The sequence below is a fragment of the Xenopus laevis genome, chromosome 4L (genome assembly GCF_017654675.1).
Source record: "Xenopus laevis strain J_2021 chromosome 4L, Xenopus_laevis_v10.1, whole genome shotgun sequence".
Taxonomy (NCBI): domain Eukaryota; kingdom Metazoa; phylum Chordata; class Amphibia; order Anura; family Pipidae; genus Xenopus; species Xenopus laevis.
In genome coordinates, this window is record NC_054377.1 from 138,509,310 (window position 1) to 138,527,803 (window position 18,494).

The window sequence follows — 18,494 nt, forward strand, 5'->3', positions numbered from 1 at the left end:
TAAGGCTACGTGGAGATTAGAGCCAGACCCCAGATGCAAGTGTCCTGTGAATGAGCACTAAGGGGCGCAGATTTGCACATCATAATGCTCTTGCACTTGCATATGGGGTTTGACCTCCTAGTATGAACTTGCTTCCCTGTCCTAGCTAACTTCCCAAGCCTGTTTAACCCGAGCATCTGATACATCTCACGGTAATGATTTTATTGGCATCTCAGTAGCACCGTGCACTCAGGCTGAGGATTGCTGATGTGTATCGGAAAGACACGGCTATCTGTCAGAAGGAGCTCAGTATGGAGCCGGATCTCTTGGAATCTGGAACTAGTCACAGAAATATCAGAGAAGGAGGAGGAAAAGAGAACATTTTTATTATAATGTGACAAAATCCCATGGACTATTGGAATTGTCCTTACCCATCCACTCCAGCCCCCCTCTTGCACTTCTGCCCAGGACCACGGTAAATGCCTCCTTAGTTGTTTCAGGAGTAAGAACCAGTAGTGCACATCTTGTTGTTTTTTTATAGAAAATATCTTCCCCAAGGTTTAGGGGGAACAGACCATTTTTACTGGGGGGTAGGTGTAACTAGTTGCCCGTGGAAATCTTTAGATGTAAAATGACAGTAAAACATTCCTCTGTATGCCTTGATTTTTCTATGATTTCACAGAACATAATGAGATATAGGGAGCACGTACTTACATTTTTAGCAGGGATCAAAAAAGCCAGAAAAAGTATCTTTGCTAGTTGTCAAAAATAATAGTTTCTTCTTATCTCAAGTTCACGATGTAACAAACACATCATTATTTTGCTAAATGTATACAACCCAGATGCCGCCCCCCTCTCCCGATACACTCGTCTGCCAAGGTCACATGGGCAGATCTTTGCCTGATCTACCCAATCACATGCTCCAAATTGGGATAATTTCATTGTTCTGCCCCAAGACATTTTCTACACAAAATTCCCTCATAGTATCCCAGGGCCAGTTCCATGTATAATACAGGTATGGAACCTGTTATCTAGAAGGCTGGGGTTTTCCGGCTGAGAGATTTTTCCAAAATATAGATTTTCATACCTTAAGTCTACAAGAATATCATGTAAACATTAAATAAACTCAATAGGCTGGTTTTGCTTCCAATACGGATTAATTACGGTATATATTAGTTTTGGTCAAATACAAGCTACTGAGAAAAAATAAATAATTTTTACAAATTTGAATTATTTGGATTAAATGGAGTCTACGGGAGATGGCCTTCCTGTAATTTGGAGATTTCTGGATAATGGGTTTCCATATAACGGAACCCATACCTGTACCCCAGATCACATGGCAGGATAAATGTAGTGTTATATTCATGTAAGAAAAAAACACAGAACGCACAAGGTGCATAAGGTTCCAACTTAATACAGTGCTAATTTCACATAAAATGCCCCCAGAACACACAGTAGTATAAAAACAGTGCTACATTTATTGTAATACCCCAAAAACACAACACGTTTAAAGCAGTGCCAGCTGCATATATAATAACCCCAAAATGTATTACTAGTTAAATATAGTGGCAACTTCAAGTATAATAACCCTAGAACACATAGCAAGATGACTGTAGTGCCAACTTTATGTATAATGCCTCCATCCTGATTGTTGATACTGAAAATGAATTGGCATTGGTTTGGAGAGGTTTAGCCACTCTAAGCCTTCATGCCATAGTTGGAAACTGCTTTAAATGTCAGTAAAACGAATTAACATTTTATCCTGAATAGTAAGAGAAGCCAAGGCAGTGATTGGTGTAGCAGGGGGCGCTTGGTGAGGTGTAGGAGCATAACAGTGGCATTCATTATAGAGTGTTGACAAACCTATGGAGGGGAAGGTCAATCAATAGACAGTTGCAGAAGTCAATATGTGACATGGAATGGCAGTCAATCAGAATTTTGTTGGTATTTTGTGTGAGTAATGGTTGTATTTTAGAATTATTCCATAGGTGAAAGTGACATGATTTAGTTATTGATTGGATAAGAGGAGAAGGAAGAAGAGAGTAGAATCAATAATAACACCATTAAATGGAGCGGGGAGAGATAGTGGAGCTGGTTACTGTAATTTATTTACTGGACAAGGGAGGAAGTATACAATGAAATATAAGAAGGGATGAGGGGCAGAGCCTTGAGGAACTGGGTTGTGTTGGTATGGAATGTACAGGTATGGGATCAGTTTTATGGGATCGGTTTTTATGGCTGTCTCTCATGTCTCCCATAGACTCCATTTTTTCCAAATAATCCAATTTGTAAGAAAATGCTTTCCTTTTTCCAAACAAAAATATAATGAATGCTTATTGGGAGCAAAACCAGCCTATGGGGTTTACTTAATGTTTACATGTTATTCTAGTAGACTTAAGGTATAAAGATCCAAATTACGGAAATATACTTTATCTAGAAAACCCCATACCTGTACTGAGATGATTTTGCCAATAATTAAATTCGTTTTCACAGGTCTATTTCAGACACAAATAAACCAGCCATCCAGGCACTTCAGGGGGGTCGGAGGGGGCCCTGGACATTAGTCCCGTTGGGTCCCAGGCCCCCCAGTCCGACCCTGGGGTTGTCCAACTTCCCACACCAATGTCACACCTCTCTTTTATGCTGTTTTAGGAGTCAGAACCAGCAGTGCCAAGAATACAAATAGTCAGATAGGTACAGTACTTCCTTAAGACCATTAAAATGTTTAACACATATTGGAATGACATTTTCTTTCATTAGGAAGAAACATTTTTTTAGGAGGAGTTTATATTAAAACAGGAATTAAATACAGTCCAGCTCTGCATGGGAGATAAAGTAAACACACTTCAATGCAAGAAGAGTTGAAAGTTGTATAAAAGAAAACGTCTCAATTAACCCCAGGTCTCTAAGTGATCCGCAGGAGGGAAGTACTCGAGGAGGGTTTGTAATGAAATTAAAATTATCCCTCTCCAAAACATGCCGTCGCTCCGATTCATTTACCTGCAGCAAATTGTTTCCAAGTCTAATTGGGAAACAATAGCGCAAAGGGGAAGTCTACCCTGTCTGCCCCCTCCATGCTGTTTACTTGGACTTGGTGGGGCTCCACGATCTGCAATCCGTCATGTATATTTTATGGACTCCTCTTGTAAATAATATATCTCTGGGCTTTTAAGCTGTTAGAGCTCCTAATTTGGAGTTGCTCGAGACAAATGAGATGGAAAATCCGTACACAAGCCAATTATCCATGATTTATACAGGTGTTTTTTCAAATGCGCTTCTCTGGCTGCCTCCCTCCCAGGTTCTCATGCACAGACTCCCAATGACTGAATGTAATGCCTCTAACTGCGGACCAGGACCAGGAGGTTTCTGGGTCGTGAGAAGGAACAACATGCATTCATGTGAATAAGAGACTGGAATATGAATAGGAGAGGCTTGAATAGAAAGATGAGTAATAAAAAACAATAGCAATAACAATACATTTGTAGCCTAACAGAGCATTTGTGTTTTAAATGGGGTCAGTGACCCCCATTTGAAAGCTGGAAACAGTGAGAAGAAGAAGAAGGCAAATAATTCAAAAACTATAAAAAATAAATAAAATAAAGATCAATTAAAAAGTTGCTTAGAATTGGTCATTCTATAACATACGAAAAAGGGTTATTTACTAAAGCTCAAATTTATCTCATATTTTTATTAAACCAAGCTCGACCAGACTCCAATCCACGATTTTTATCTTATTTATCAATTAAATAACTTGAAAAAGTTGGGTCGGGAAAAGAGTTGATAAAATAGACCAAATCGTACACATTTTTTAGATGTGACTCCGGAATCACTTGATTTTTTTCAGGTTATAGACCAAAAACCCGAAATATTTTGGTTGATCAGACGAAACCCAACGAGATTACGATATCTTAAAATCGTAAAAGGGCCATCTGGCAATTGTACATAAACTAGGCAGGTTTGGTGGATTTTTGGATTCAGATCTTTAGCAGCTTCGGGGTATAATAAATCTATAAAAATTCGAGTTTTTGCCTACAAAACACCAACCAGAAAAAAAATCGAGGTTTAGTAAATAACCCCCTAAAGTTAACTTAAAGATGAACCACCCCTTTAATGTGGCTGTCTGATGTAGGTCTCAGCAGATAAATAGAATTTAGCAAATGTATGTCTCTATAATGGCCCACGCACAAGGCCTGCACAACTGATATCTGGGCACGGATTGGCCACATAACTATAGGCCACGTCTGAATCAGGTTCCTCACCTGATAGGCCCATTTTATGATCTGATTGTTGGCTTTGGATTTTAAACGATTGCATATGCCTGATTAGCCCTCCACTTGGGTGGCCAAATTGGGGAAATATTGGTTCCTTTTGTGGCTTAAGCAAACAAGCAGTTTTAGAGCAGAGACACACATTCGGGGAGATTTAGTCAACCGGCGACAAATCGCCTCTTCCTCGGGCAACTAATCTCCCCAAACTGCTAGAATCTAAAGATTCCTCGTAAAGGGAACTTCGGGCGACTTCGGAAAACGAAGTGCTCTGAGTGCCATCCCACCGGTGAGATGCTAGCCGGTGGGAAGGTAGTTCAGGAAGATTAGTCGCCCGAAGAAGAGCCGATTTGTCGCCGGGCGACTAATCTCCACTTGCGTCTCTGCCGTTCGGTTTCTGGTCAGCTGAATTAGAACAGCATAGGAGTCATGTCACCTGTCACCTCTATGGACATGGAGACGGCTAAGCTGCATTAAAACACTCTGGAACTCTGGGAAGAAAACCAATCTCCTTTAAACAGATTTTCCTTGCACGGAGGAGAATTGATTTCTCTACAAATAGCTCTACATGCTAAAGACACAGCAGGGGGGCTTTTAAACAGAAACCATCCTTGGTACATTTAGAAATTACACATTATTGCACTGAGTAATTGAGATATTTTTAGCATTTACGTCAGGGATACCCCTCCTTGCGCCCCCTGGATGTTATTGAATTGCCATTCCCAGCACCCTGGCTATTGTAAAAATACAACTCCCAGCTGAAATTTAACAACCATCGATGGCAGGTTTGGCACCTCACTCCTTTAAAACTGGAAACCAACGTCCTGCATGGCTGGACTTATTTCTCTACAGTCTGCAGCATGCAAATTCATCAACGAATTGGTCATTTAGCAAGTGGAAGGTATATGTGCCTAAGGGCTCTTATACACGGGCGCTCCCTTGCATTGCGCTTTCTTCCGTTCAGCTGCAGGGGAGCACAGGAGTAGACGCACTCAATTATTGTAAAGGGGGCTGTAGGTACGCATTTCACCTGCGTTTGGCGCATACATACGTCTGTGTGAATACAGCCCCCTTCACAATAATTGAATGCGTCTACTCCTGCGCTCCGTTGCGGCTGAACAGAAGAAAGCGCAATGCAGGGGAGCGCAGAAATAAAACCGCCGTTTGTAAGAGAAAGGTAGGGGGGAGAGAGTGAGCGTTTGCTTCAGTATAACTATGCAGCTTGTACTGATATTAACGGCTATGCAGAAAGTGGATTTTATAGATATTTTGTTTTAAATTAAGCAAAATTCCAACAGTGGCTGGAGAGACACAGGTTAAACATCCTTCATTTGTATCATTCTTTCCATTTCAAGTATGGCCCCAGCATTTCTGCATAGCCATACCCACCTCCATTCTAATTAAAGTTAGTACAGGTATGGGACCTGTTATCCAGAATGCTCAATCAAGACCTGGAGGGTTTTCGGATAATGGATATTTCTGTAATTTGGATCTTCATACCTTAATTCTACTAGAAAATCATGTTAACATTAAATAAACCCAATAGGCTGGTTTTGCTTCCAATAAGGATTAATTATATCTTAGTTGGGATCAAGTACAAGCTACTGTTTTATTATTACAAAGAAAAAGGAAATCATTTTGAAAAATTTGGATAATTTGGATTAAATGGAATTTATGGGAGACGGCCTTTCCATAATTCTGGATAAGGGGTTTCCGGATATCTGATCTTTCTGTAATTTGGATCTTTATACCTGAGGTCAACTAGAAAATCATGTAAACATTAAATAAACCCAATAGACTGCTTTTGCCTCCAATAAGGATTAATTATATCTTAGTTGGGATCAAGTGCAAGACAAGAAAATCATTTTAAAAAATTTGGATTATTTGGATAAAATGGAGTCGATAGTTCCATAGTTCTGGATAAGGGGTTTCCGGATAACGGATCCCATTCCTGTATAGGTAATGCAATAAAAATTGCAACTGTCTCACCTGGTGTAGTAACCCATAGTAACCAATAACCCGACAGTTGTTGGTCACCTTTTAAAAGCAAATAGCTGATAGGTTGTTCTAACTTGCTAGACTTGGTGCAAAGTTTCTGACTTTTACAATGTTTCCCTTATACAGATAAGTGGTTCAGTTAGTCTTGTACAGTAGATGCCATGCTCCCATCACTTTAACACTTCCACACTCAGCGGCTGGCTCCATCTCCCCTTACCTTCCAGTTGGTATTCCCCCAATTCCCTCGGAAGCCCGACAATTTTTTTCTGGGATCTTGTAACCATTAACACTTCTGCCCGAGTCTCGACACATTGTGAAACCAGAGAGATCATAGGACGGCATTCAGCAAGGAGCATGGCTGGGCGATTAATTATTCAACAAGGAACCAGGGCCCGAGAAGTGGAGACATTTGTGTCACTTAAATTATGTACCAAGAAAACAATTTAGACAAAGTGCTCCAGTAAAACCTGGAGACAACATATGAGACGGATTCATTCCCATGAGCCAGTTGGGCATGAATTGGGGCGATTATACACCGTGGCTGTTAACTTAACATCAATGGCACAAATGGGGGAGATGGAATGATGTTCACTGATACAATGGGCTGGAGTTGTTTATTGTCTTAAAGGGAAACTACAGCTAAAATGCAAAGCTCCATGCAAACTGAACATCATCCATGCACATACTTCACACTATACATGTACAGCCCATGCATGAAACATTCAAACTCTATATAGTATGTGTGAGTGTGATAGGGACTTTAGATTGTAAGCTCCATTGGGGCTGATGGCACCAGCACTGGGCCGGCCACCATGCTCCCCCTCGACTGACTGTACACGGATGCGCTGGAGGGGAGAGAGCATCAGAAGGTGCGCGCGCATGCACAGAAGGGAGTGTTGGAGGGCAGAGAACGTCGTGAGGGGAGTGAGCATTGGAAGGGAGGGAAGGGGAGAGAGTGCCGAAGGGGAGCGAAAGCAGCGAACATGGACTAGGGTAGGCATACCTCCCAACATTTTGGAAATAAAAAGAGGGCCAAAAAAGTTGGCTCACATAGCGCGGGAATTTCTTTTGCCCATACCCCTTTTTGGGACCACCCCCTAATTACCATGTAAATTTTACAAAATTTGGTAGGTTATGAAAGTTTGAACATATTTCTGTTTTTTTTTTATAATTATTACAGTTTTACTAATGAAGGTGAAAGGACAGGTACCTGCCCAGCGCCCCCGTTTTGTTGCGCCCTAGGCAGGTGCCTCTTCTGCCTACTTCTAGTTCCGGCCCTGGATGGGACTGATGTATAATCTCTGTACAGAAAATGTCAAGATTATAAATAAATAATAATAATATCAGGGTTTACATTATTACATAATACACAAGGTCAGACTCATGTCCATCAGGTCCAACCTTTTCTCCTAGTAAAATCTGTCTTACTTCTAGAGACTATATACTATGTTCCATGTTCCACATGACACAAATTAAGTTGTGGAATTACCTGTATGACCCAAAAACTGGCTTAGAACAAGTTCTGAGCCACCTTTTAATTATAATTTATTATAGGGAGAAATTCCCACCCTAAACAAAATGGTAGTCTTATATTGAGTCTCAACTCTGGTTGGACTCAGTTGCTACATTTGGTAGCTAGAGATGATGACAATTATTATTGTAGCGCTATAGTAAATTGACACTACTGTGGTCAATTGTAGCTACTTTTCATGTGATGTGGTACCACAAATGAGACCCTCTTTCCTCAGGGGTAAGCCCTCGCAACGGGGTGGAGGCAGGGTGTAGTGTTACTGTAACTGTGTGCTAATGCACAAGAATTGGGTGCCAGAAGTTCTTTTATGCTTAACCAAGAACAGTATTTATTTACAGTAGCACAGATCCACAATGGAGCATAAAGCACAGATAGCATAAAGGTAGCATATACTCACAGTACCATTATAGGCTGGATCCCTACAGGCAAGGGACACATCAGCAGAGGGTTACGCAGCTTGAGAGGAGGTATTCCCAGTTTTCAGGATCACCTTAAGTGGAATCTAGGGGAATCCTATCATCCCTAGTCTCAACACTTGGTCCCTACTCTGGGTTGTTAATACCCAGGGATCTTAATCCCTCTAATATCTTCGTCTGAGCCTTGAGCTGCTCAACTACATAACCTGTCTATCACTCCTAGAGTGATTTATAAAAGAGTATGCTATCACTTTACTAGGGCCAATGCTCCTAGGATCCACTACCCATTCCCTTCCAGCCTGCTTGGTTGGGCTGAAGTAATGGACCCAGACCGCATGGTTTCCAGGACCTTTATACTATGCAACAGTGCCATCTTGCGTACACTGTGAGAACTACAGTGGTTTCATAAGCAGAGCTAAAACACAAGGTCCCCATTAGGACCCATTTAGGCGTCCATATTACTAGGGATGTGCCTGTCAATAATATGTGAGGGTGTCTAAATTTTCACATCCCTACATTATGATATTTATTCTGTATGATATTATGTTATTTTACCATAGCATTTTTTTTCTTCTTGTAATAAAAGTGTCTATTTTTCCCTAATTCCCTCCATGCAAAACGAGGCTACAAAACCCCTGGAGATGCCACCAACCACCCCGATTGCTGGGAAAACTTCAGCCAAGAATTGCATAAAAACTCCCTGGTTATGGAATTTTTATGGGTTTATTTATTATTTGAAATGGAGCCTCTGGTGATTTGGGGCATTTTGATGATGCATTTTGAGCAGGGCAAGGGGCTACAGGCTTTAAGCAGGTGAAATATTCATATTTGTAAATATTGACCATTTTGTTATGAGTAAGTATTCTTTATAGTGTATAATGAAGATCTAACGCATTACTACTTTTTACTTTAGTATTCACATTGCACTTTATTTTATCTTGATTACTACACACCACTCCCTTTCCTTGTGTCTCCGTAGGGAAAGTCAGCGGCCAAGAGCAGATGCCCAGCCACCTGTCCCACATCCCATCCTGGCTCGGTTGGATTCAGAGCACGTAACTCAGAGAAATGTACCTGTCACTGCTCATTTGCAGCTTGTTCTAAACGATGATTCTCAAGGATCCATATGGTGACAGAAAATAGAGGACAATACTGCAAACACTGCAAGTGTCATGTTGCCTTGAGGCCCAGTTAACTGAAACAGATGTGGAGGACTATACTTAACTCCTTGGGAACTACAGCTGGACATAGATGGGAGATCTGCCCCTGGTTCCTCTCTACTGACAGACAATGCCGGTTTCCATCATGGCCTCTGGTAGCGTCATGTCCCTCTACTGGGAAGTCTTCCCTCCAATGCCCACTTGCCGTGTCTACTGTACTCCAGCCTACCAAGATGGGCACCTCTATGTCATGGGAGGCTGCAGCAAGTCAGGCCTTCCCTTGGATGCAGTGGAAATGTTGGATGTGGTCTCACAAACCTGGACTGTGCTGCCACCACTGCCCACTGCCCTGGCAGGAGCTGCTGCAATTTCTCTTGGAAAGCAGGTCATGGTAATTGGTGGTATGAACTCGGAGCAGTGTCCTCTGGCAACAGTAGAAATTTACAACAGTGACGAAGGCAAATGGGAAAAGAAAGACTCGCTCTGCCAGCCATCCATGGGAATCAGTGTGATAGAGAATGGTAAGACTTTTATGTGTCTTCTTGTAGGCCACATTTACACCTTGGTGTGAATATATATTTGTTGTCCTAGATATTCTTGAAAATATGTTTGACTGATACACCAATATGTTCCTATATCTACTCATTTCACAAGTTCCTTGACCAAAGGTTGGACCTTTAAGTGGAGGCTTGAAATGAAAAAGGGTTGACAGCCATAAACCTAATTTCCTTAGGGTTACATTGTCATGTAGCCTTGAGCTTTGCTCTCTGAAAGGACACTCTACTCCCAAACTATCTATAAGAGCTGATCTTCTTTCCAGCTGAGACAATACTGTAATGAGCATAAAATTCAATCAAAGGAATGGGAGACGCCATTTATGAAGACAGATTAGTCACAATGGGATTGTTTATGCTAAATTGATGCTATGAGCACAATATTTCCCATTTTGGATTCCTTTTTACCCTTCACAGACTCCTGAATGAACAAGGATGAATTTATTAGAGGAAAAGACTGAACGTCAAAGATGCATGTCCTCTTTCAGCCTCATCTACTAGGTAGCTATGGCGACTGATGAATAAAATCGAGTCCTGATTTATAACAGGGTCTAGGGTCTCCATCTTCTCAAATCTCAGTACCAATGCTAATGGCTGGATATTGATTGGGCTACATGAGCCTCTTGCATCTGGCTTCTATTGTTTCCAATGGAGAAAGCTATTGCTTATAGTTACATACAAATGCCCTTAAAGGGATACTGTCATGGGAAAAAATTTTTTTTCAAAACACATCAGTTAGTGCTGCACCAGCAGAATTCTGCACTGAAATCCATTTCTCAAAAGAGCAAACAGATTTTTTTATATTCAATTTTGAAATCTGACATGGGGCTAGATATTTTGTCAATTTCCCAGCTGCCCCTGGTCATGTGACTTGTGCCTGCACTTTAGGAGAGAAATGCTTTCTGGCAGGCTGCTGTTTTTCCTTCTCAATGTAACTGAATGTGTCTCAGTGGGACATGGGTTTTTACTATTGTGTGCTGTTCTTAGATCTACCAGGCAGCTGTTATCTTGTGTTAGGGAGCTGTTATCTGGTTACCTTCCCATTGTTCTTTTGTTTGGCTGCTGGGGGGGGGTAAAAGGGAGGGGGGTGAAATCACTCCAACTTGCAGTACAGCAGTAAAGAGTGATTGAAGTTTATCAGAGCACAAGTCACATGACATGGGGCAGCTGGGAAATTGACAATATGTCTAGCCCCATGTCAGATTTCAAAATTGAATATCAAAAAATCTGTTTGCTCTTTTGAGAAATGGATTTCAGTGCAGAATTCTGCTGGAGCAGCACTATTAACTGATCTATTTTGAAAAAAAATTTTTTTTCCCATGACAGTATCCCTTTAATTAATAGGCCTTTTATAGTGATTGGTATAAAATAGATATTTTTGTGGTTAAAACTCTATTACTGACATTGTTTCCTAAATAATAGCAAACATATTTAGAGTCTCAGCTCACATAATAAAAAAGTGTTTTTTTTATAGCTTATACTTTTGGACGGAAACAACTCACCACTAGGCTTTATAAAAAAAAAACCTACATGTTCTTACAATTATTAATTTGATACTGTGGAACGTGAATTTTCTGTTCATTGTTGCTAGAGACAGGCAGAAAGATTTCTACCTAAGGGCCTTTTAAATTGCTTTTGACATGCGTTGGATTTTAATGCATAGAACTTAATGGCAATACAAATGTAGGGTTAGAGGCTGCCCCTGCCCTCCAGACATGCGAATGCAAAAAACCCCTCTGTTCCACCTGAGGTATGTCTGTATCATGGCTCCAGTGGGCTCCAAGGTGAGATGGGCCTGGGTGCCATCCCCTGTACCCCTGGTAGTTATACCAATTATCCACATCACTAACACAATTAGAGTGTTTGCTTTCCTGTCACATACTTCTGATGCGCTTAGCAGAAATGTATGGAAGGCAGATTTATAAAAAGGGCATTTTTTAAAATCTAAACTGTTATGTAGTGTTGCTTAGTAACAGGTGGTTTAGCAGTCACGCCAAGGACATGTGTTAAGAATTTTAGCAATCATATAAATATCTTTCCATTTCCAAACAGAAACGGGAAACGTGGGGATTTTTTGTATCTTAACCTTGCCACCATGGGTGTGTTTATGTGTGGGGGCCCTATAATACCCTTTAAATCTCTTTACATTGATCACAATGCTAAACAAAGGAGAATAGGAATTGGAGTGGGATCAAGACTAGATTTACTGGGTAATAGTCTCTAGTTTTTTAACCCATGAGTCACATTCAAATGTAAAAAGAGATGGGGAGCAAAACAAATATAGGGGACTGATAAAAGTATTCCTCGTTTATATTGCATTCCCCTAAAGTGTAGCCACAGAAGGGCCAATCGTCGGACTGGGGGGGCCTGGGGCCCACTGGTGCTGCTGTCTCAGGGGACCCCCTCCGGACCCCATGCTCCAGATGGAAAATGATTCAGGGAGTGGGTCGGTGGGGCTCACAAGCCGGGGCCCACTGGGTTTTCCCGGTGTCCCGCCGGCCTAGACCAACCCTGAAAGAGCCCCTTAGTTATACAGGAGCAAGGCTCTTCGTTCCTGGGTCAAAACATGACCCCTAGCTTTCCCCAGTTTAGCCACTAGATGGCATAGTGTTATAATATATAAGTTGAGCACGCATGCTCATTGCCAGACCTCTTACCTGAGCAGGTAGGAAAGGTTTGCACTTGGAACCTAAACAAGGTCAGTTCTAGTAAATGATAGGCTACTTACTTTAATAGATCACTTTAGGAGTGATAGATAGGCAGGGCTATTTATCTGAGCAACACAGGCTCCCCCAAGGAGTGTTGAGTGGGCCTAGGATCCCGGATACTAATTGCCCAGAGTAGGGACTATGGGGCACATTTACTTAGCTCGAGTGAAGGATTCGAATGAAAAATACTTCAAATTTCGAAGTATTTTTTTGGCTACTTCGAACATCGAATTGGCTTCTTCGACCTTCGACTACGACTTCGAATCGACCGAGCACCAATGTTTGCCTATGGGGAAGGTCCCCATAGGCTTTCTAGGCAATTTGGGGTCGAAGGAAAATCGTTCAATCGATGGATTAAAATCCTTCGAAACATTCAATTCGAAGGATTTAATCGATCGAAGGAATTGCACTAAATCCTTCGACTTCGATATTCGAAGTCGAATGATTTAACTTCGAGGGTCGAATATCGAGGGTTAATTAACCCTCGATATTCGACCAATAGTAAATGTGCCCCTAAGTGTCAGCACTAGCTCCACTTAGGGAAAAGGCTGGGAGTACTCCTATGTATGCTGTGTATTTTCTCTTTTACCCTGGTGCTGTGAGTATATGCCTGTCAGGTTTGGGTGCTGATGAATGGAGCCTATATGCTGGATAACCCAGGTGATACACATTTACTGCAGGTTTAACAGCAAAAGCCATGTTATGATAAAGGAGTTTTTAATGGAGATAAATGAAATATCAATAACAGTATAAACTGAAAGATACAACCTGGGTAAAGGCAAAGCAAGTCCAATAAACAGGCGGAGAAGGTCTGGGCAGGCGGCAGGCAAGCAAGGTCCAAAGAGAAGGCAAGGTCAAAGGCAGGCAGAGTTCAAGCAGGGTCGAGATAACAGGCCGAAGGTCAAACCAGGGAATCCACAGAGAAAGGAATCAGGAACCAGGTAGGAACAGGAATCAGGAGACAAGGCAGGGAACACAGGAACCAGGCAGGGGACACAGGAGTCAGGAGTCGCAAGTAAGGGGCTGGATCGAGTTCAGGAGCTCAGATAATCAAGCCAGGATCTTAGGGCAGGGTCAGGCTTATAAAGGGTCATTAATTGGGAATGGAAGACACTTGTGGATAATGAGGCAGGGGAGAAAGAATATATTTCAAGTCTGTCCAGAGCAGTGTCTAACATGAGGACCGAGATCCTCCAGTGGCTCACCCTGGTAATGCAGACCTCCCAACAACAGAGACCAGGGTTCGATTCCTGGCTGTTCCTGACATGTGCCTATCCACTGATGTTCCCTGTTTCTGCGAATCTCTAATAGAACTCCTATGTGGAAAACATTCTTTAATAAATAAGTGGCATGGTTATTTTATAAGAACCACTGGCACCAGTGATGGGCAAAAAATTTGTGAAACGCGCCAATTCCGAGGCCGCGACAATTTGACACGAGCCTGGTACATTGTCGCCGGCGTCAGAATTGTCGCTGACGTCTGAACTTTCTCTGCAATTTCTCAAATTTATTCACCAACAGCGAAACGTGAAAATTTGCCGCAATTTCACGCCTGCCGAGTAAATTCGCCCATCACTAGTGATGGGCGAATTTATTCGCCAGGCGCGAATTCGCGGCGAATTTGCGCGATTCGCGCCCAGCGAATAAATTCGCGAAACGCCCGCAAAAATTTGCGGTAAAAATTCGCCGGCGTCAAAAAAAATTTTTTCGTCAAAAACGGGCGCCGGCGGCGGAAAAAACGGGCGCCGGCGTCAAAAACGGGCGCCGGCGTCAAAAACGAGACGCCGGCGCCGTTTCGCAAATTTTTCGCGCAAATTCGCCCATCACTACCCATCACTAACTGGCATCCATTTTATATTGATACCACTGATTACAGTGTGTTACACCCTGCCTCCACACCATTGCAAGGGCTCATTCCCTTAGTATATGAGGTCTCGTTCGGAGCAAATATTGGGGTAAAGCTACTAGTTACAGTAATGGTGCCGCTCAAGTTACTATAGCCTTGCATGAGCATGAAAATAATTTCTATGAGTGCTAAATATGGATTGTGATTGGCTATTTCATAGCTTCTGGTTTTTATGCAACTAATGCTTAACTTCAAGAAAGGAATTCAAAATTAAGCACCTGCTTCAAGGCCACTGGGAGCAGCATCCATGGGGTTGGTGAGCAACTGAGCCATGGTTGGGGATCACTGTTCCAGGGAACCTAAAGCAGTGTCTTATGGCAGGTCTACAGGTCTATGTTGCTCCTGTTGGTGCTACACTCTACTAGATTTTTTTTATTCAAAGCAAGGTGCAGAGTGCAGCTAGACCCCAAGCACAAGTGTTGCTTGAATGAGCACTAAGGGCCCTTAGTCCTCTTGTACTTGTGTCCATAGTCTCTGTAAATAAGAGGCTTCCCAGATGGTGGGGCTGGCCTCACTAGGGTAGCTTGAAGCTGTGGAGAGGGGACGAGTCTGAAGGTGAAACTTGGGGTACATGTTCATTTACTCTAGTGGATACTCTTGGAACTATAAGTTCCAAGAGTATTCACAAGAGCAAATCAATATGTACCCAAAATTTCACTTTCAGACTCTTCCCATCGGGAGATGATCACTATAATGCTTCAACATATCTGTAATCTTGTACCACCAAGATTCCTCATACCACACTAGGTATGAACACCATTCCGTGGAGAGCTCCTACACTCAAATTCCAATATACTCCTAGTGATCATCACTACAACGCAACTCAACAAACCATACACTGATATCGTGTTCGGCAACACATTTCTGATTACTTTTACTTTTATCCAAACAGATTGCTAGATTACTAATGCTCCAACATCTGTGGTTTTCTCACTTGGATGCAAAATACAATCTAATTTATGTACTGACACTGATAGTTACATAAAAAGTGATGGAGGTGGCAGGAGCAAGGAAGCCATGAAGGTATGCAAAGGGCACATGATGATTATATCAAAATATAAACAGGCCTGGGGTGGTCTCCATGGCAACATAATTGATGGTTGCTATGGTGATTTCAGCACTGAATTACACTGACCCTGGCTCACAGTATAATTATTCTGGGTGTCAGGTGTCTTATTAACCTCCCAGAAGAGCTACGGATGGGTCAATCTTGTAGGTTCTGCAGCTTCTTCCATTATACGCATGAGTCAGATGGTATTATATTAGTTCTGCTCTGACTTTCACTCAGATGGTACATTTTATGGAAACGCAGTTGTGTTTGGTCAAATCCTATAAAGCAGGGGTCCCCAAACTTTTTTACCCATGAGCAACAACCATAAAATACTATAATTTTAATAGTAGAACCCCTGGTTTGTTCATAAGTAGAGCTATTGGTAAGTCTCATGACCACAACTACCTCTATTAATGGCACTTACTACATGAGTGCAGCTATCAGTAGATGGAGCCAACCTTGAACCTACTAATGCATATGTGACTAACACACACCCGATGCCCCCATGGGAATCCAATTCTGACACTCAGTCAATGAAGCCAACAGTTTTGACGTTCAAAATTTTATTACAAATGTCTACCGAATATAAACCACAGGCCAAGGAGCAAACCCAGCCAACCAATAACATTTCTGTTTCAATTTTTCTCAAAATAAATATGACTTTAATTGGACAAAATAAGACACGCTAAGACTTTTTTTAAAGGGAATGTAAACCTAAACATAAAATTCTATCTGGAGCCAATTAACCTGCTTTTATAGAATCCTGAATAGAATAGGCTTTGTAACAAAATGTGTCCCAGCCGCACACTGATCTCACTAAGGAAAGGAAGGTTTATATGGTCTTCTAGTAGAATTAAGGTATGAAGATCCAAATTAGAGAAAGATCAGTTGTCTGGAAAACCCCAGGTCCCAAGCATTCTGGATAACATCTCTGGATACATATATATCAGTTACCATTTCCTACATTAAAGGGAATCTAAAGGCCATCAATATTTAGGATTTTCAGAGTGCTCTTCTGAGCTGTGAATAAATATCTATAGACTCCAATATATTCTGAGCAGAAAAAGGTTGTCACAAAGAAAACCCATAGACGCCAATTTTTTTTGCCCTGAAAAAGTCACCGGGAATAAATGCCCTTTGACAACGCATCTCGTAAATTGTCCCCGTTTGCCAGATTGAAGATGAACAGGACAGAATCGGTCATCACTACTGCCAATCTAACCATTTGATAAGAAGGGCGATACCAGTGTAGAGTGGTAACCCTCTGGTGACCAGCTGGGACAAAAGCTCAGAGCTGCTCTGCCAGAAGCAAGGTACTAGCAGTGTAAAACTGCAAATATATTACCCAATGAAAGAAATTATTTAGAAAATAACATCAATTGCAAAAGAGCTCAGAAGAGCACGTTGAACAATTCTATATTTTTAACCAAATGTGCTTTATAGAATTGACCACATATGTCAATAAACAGTATAGCAAAAATAAAGAAAATGTTTGCGGATTCAATAGAGTACAATTCAGCTAGGTTATATGCCATCAATTTTGGTTACTAGGCTAGGGTGTGAGGAGTCTGAGTTGGCAGTTGTTGTGTACCTCTGGATCTAGCCATAAAATGCTGCCACGGCATCCATATGAGGTCATGAGCTACTCATTTGTTTTTCTCTTTTCTCTTCTATATGTTCATGACTGGTGATTAATGCGAGTAGCTCCTGTAAAGAGTAGGTAGTGTTTAGCTTACACTTTCGTGATATAATTGTGACAGCTGCTGTAAATATTTGGAACAACAATTTCCGCTGTGGTGGTTTTACAGAAGGTGGAAGAACATTAAGTAGAGCTACTTGTGGTTCAAAGGGTATAGTTCAGTCTAGCTCAGTTTGTAGGAATGCAAATACAGACTTCCAAAATTCAGACACTTGAGGACAGTCCAACCACATTTCATCACCTTCATCATTTATTTATATATTGCCGACAAGATACGCAGTGCTTTACCTTAGTTATAACAAACAGGGAATAAATGGTGGATAGTGGCGTAACTACCGGGGGAGCAGTGGTGCAGTTGCACCGGGGGTTCGCTCCCCACCGGAGCCACTGACTTTTTTTTTTAGGGTTTTTTTTTACCTTCCTTTTTTTGTGCTGGATGGGCGGGATCCCTCCGTTTGTTTCTTTGTGCTGGCTGAATCCTCCCCCTGCTGTTGGGCAATTTTATGTCCAGTTTCTGTGGAGCTGCTCCGCTGGAAGGTGTGGGGGGTTCAGGGGCCCCGAATGCAGTCTGCCGATTTCTCCTTATGATAGCAATAGCTAAATCTTCCTCCACCCCAGCTATGCCCCTTAAACTTGACATAATGAAAACTTTTGATACATGATACCTTATATAATATGCAATACCTGTTACCACTAGCATTAATAGTTCTGGATGCTGCGTGGCTATTATGGATAAATAAATCTGCGTCAGTTCAGTTAATACTCTGATTCTGCTCACAACATGTATAAAATATATATAGCGAGCCACAAGCCCTAACACTGATAACAATTCCTTTACCTTCACAATGCAGTGATATAATATACATATCTGAGAAGACTTAAACTGTGACTGTGGGATAGCAGGTATAGTAGGGAGAGATGGTGCCTATAGTAACAGTGGGATAATAGTCTCTGGGAAGGGAGTTTGACTGTGGGATAGCAGGTATAGTAGGGAGAGATGGTGTCTATAGTAACAGTGGATAAAAGTCTCTGGGAAGGGAGTGTGACTGTGGGATAGCAGGTATAGTAGGGAGAGATGGTGCCTATAGTAACAGTGGGATAATAGTCTCTGGGAAGGGACTGTGACTGTGGGATAGCAGGTATAGTAGGGAGAGATGGTGCCTATAGTAACAGAGGGATAATAGTCTCTGGGAATGGAGTGTGACTGTGGGATAGCAGGTATAGTAG

The 18,494-nt window shown here is 41.8% G+C and overlaps 1 protein-coding gene across 2 annotated transcripts in view; it reads left to right on the forward strand.

Annotated features, from left to right (window-relative positions):
* LOC108714687 (kelch domain-containing protein 8B) overlaps positions 1-18,494 on the forward strand; it is a 122,332-nt gene that overhangs the window by 29,453 nt on the left and 74,385 nt on the right. For both annotated transcript variants that reach the window (XM_041590864.1, XM_041590865.1), the window contains exon 2: positions 9,169-9,870. In XM_041590864.1, coding sequence (XP_041446798.1) covers positions 9,480-9,870 — 391 coding nt within the window. In that variant the 5' untranslated portion in view covers positions 9,169-9,479. The remainder of the gene's footprint in view (positions 1-9,168; positions 9,871-18,494) is intronic.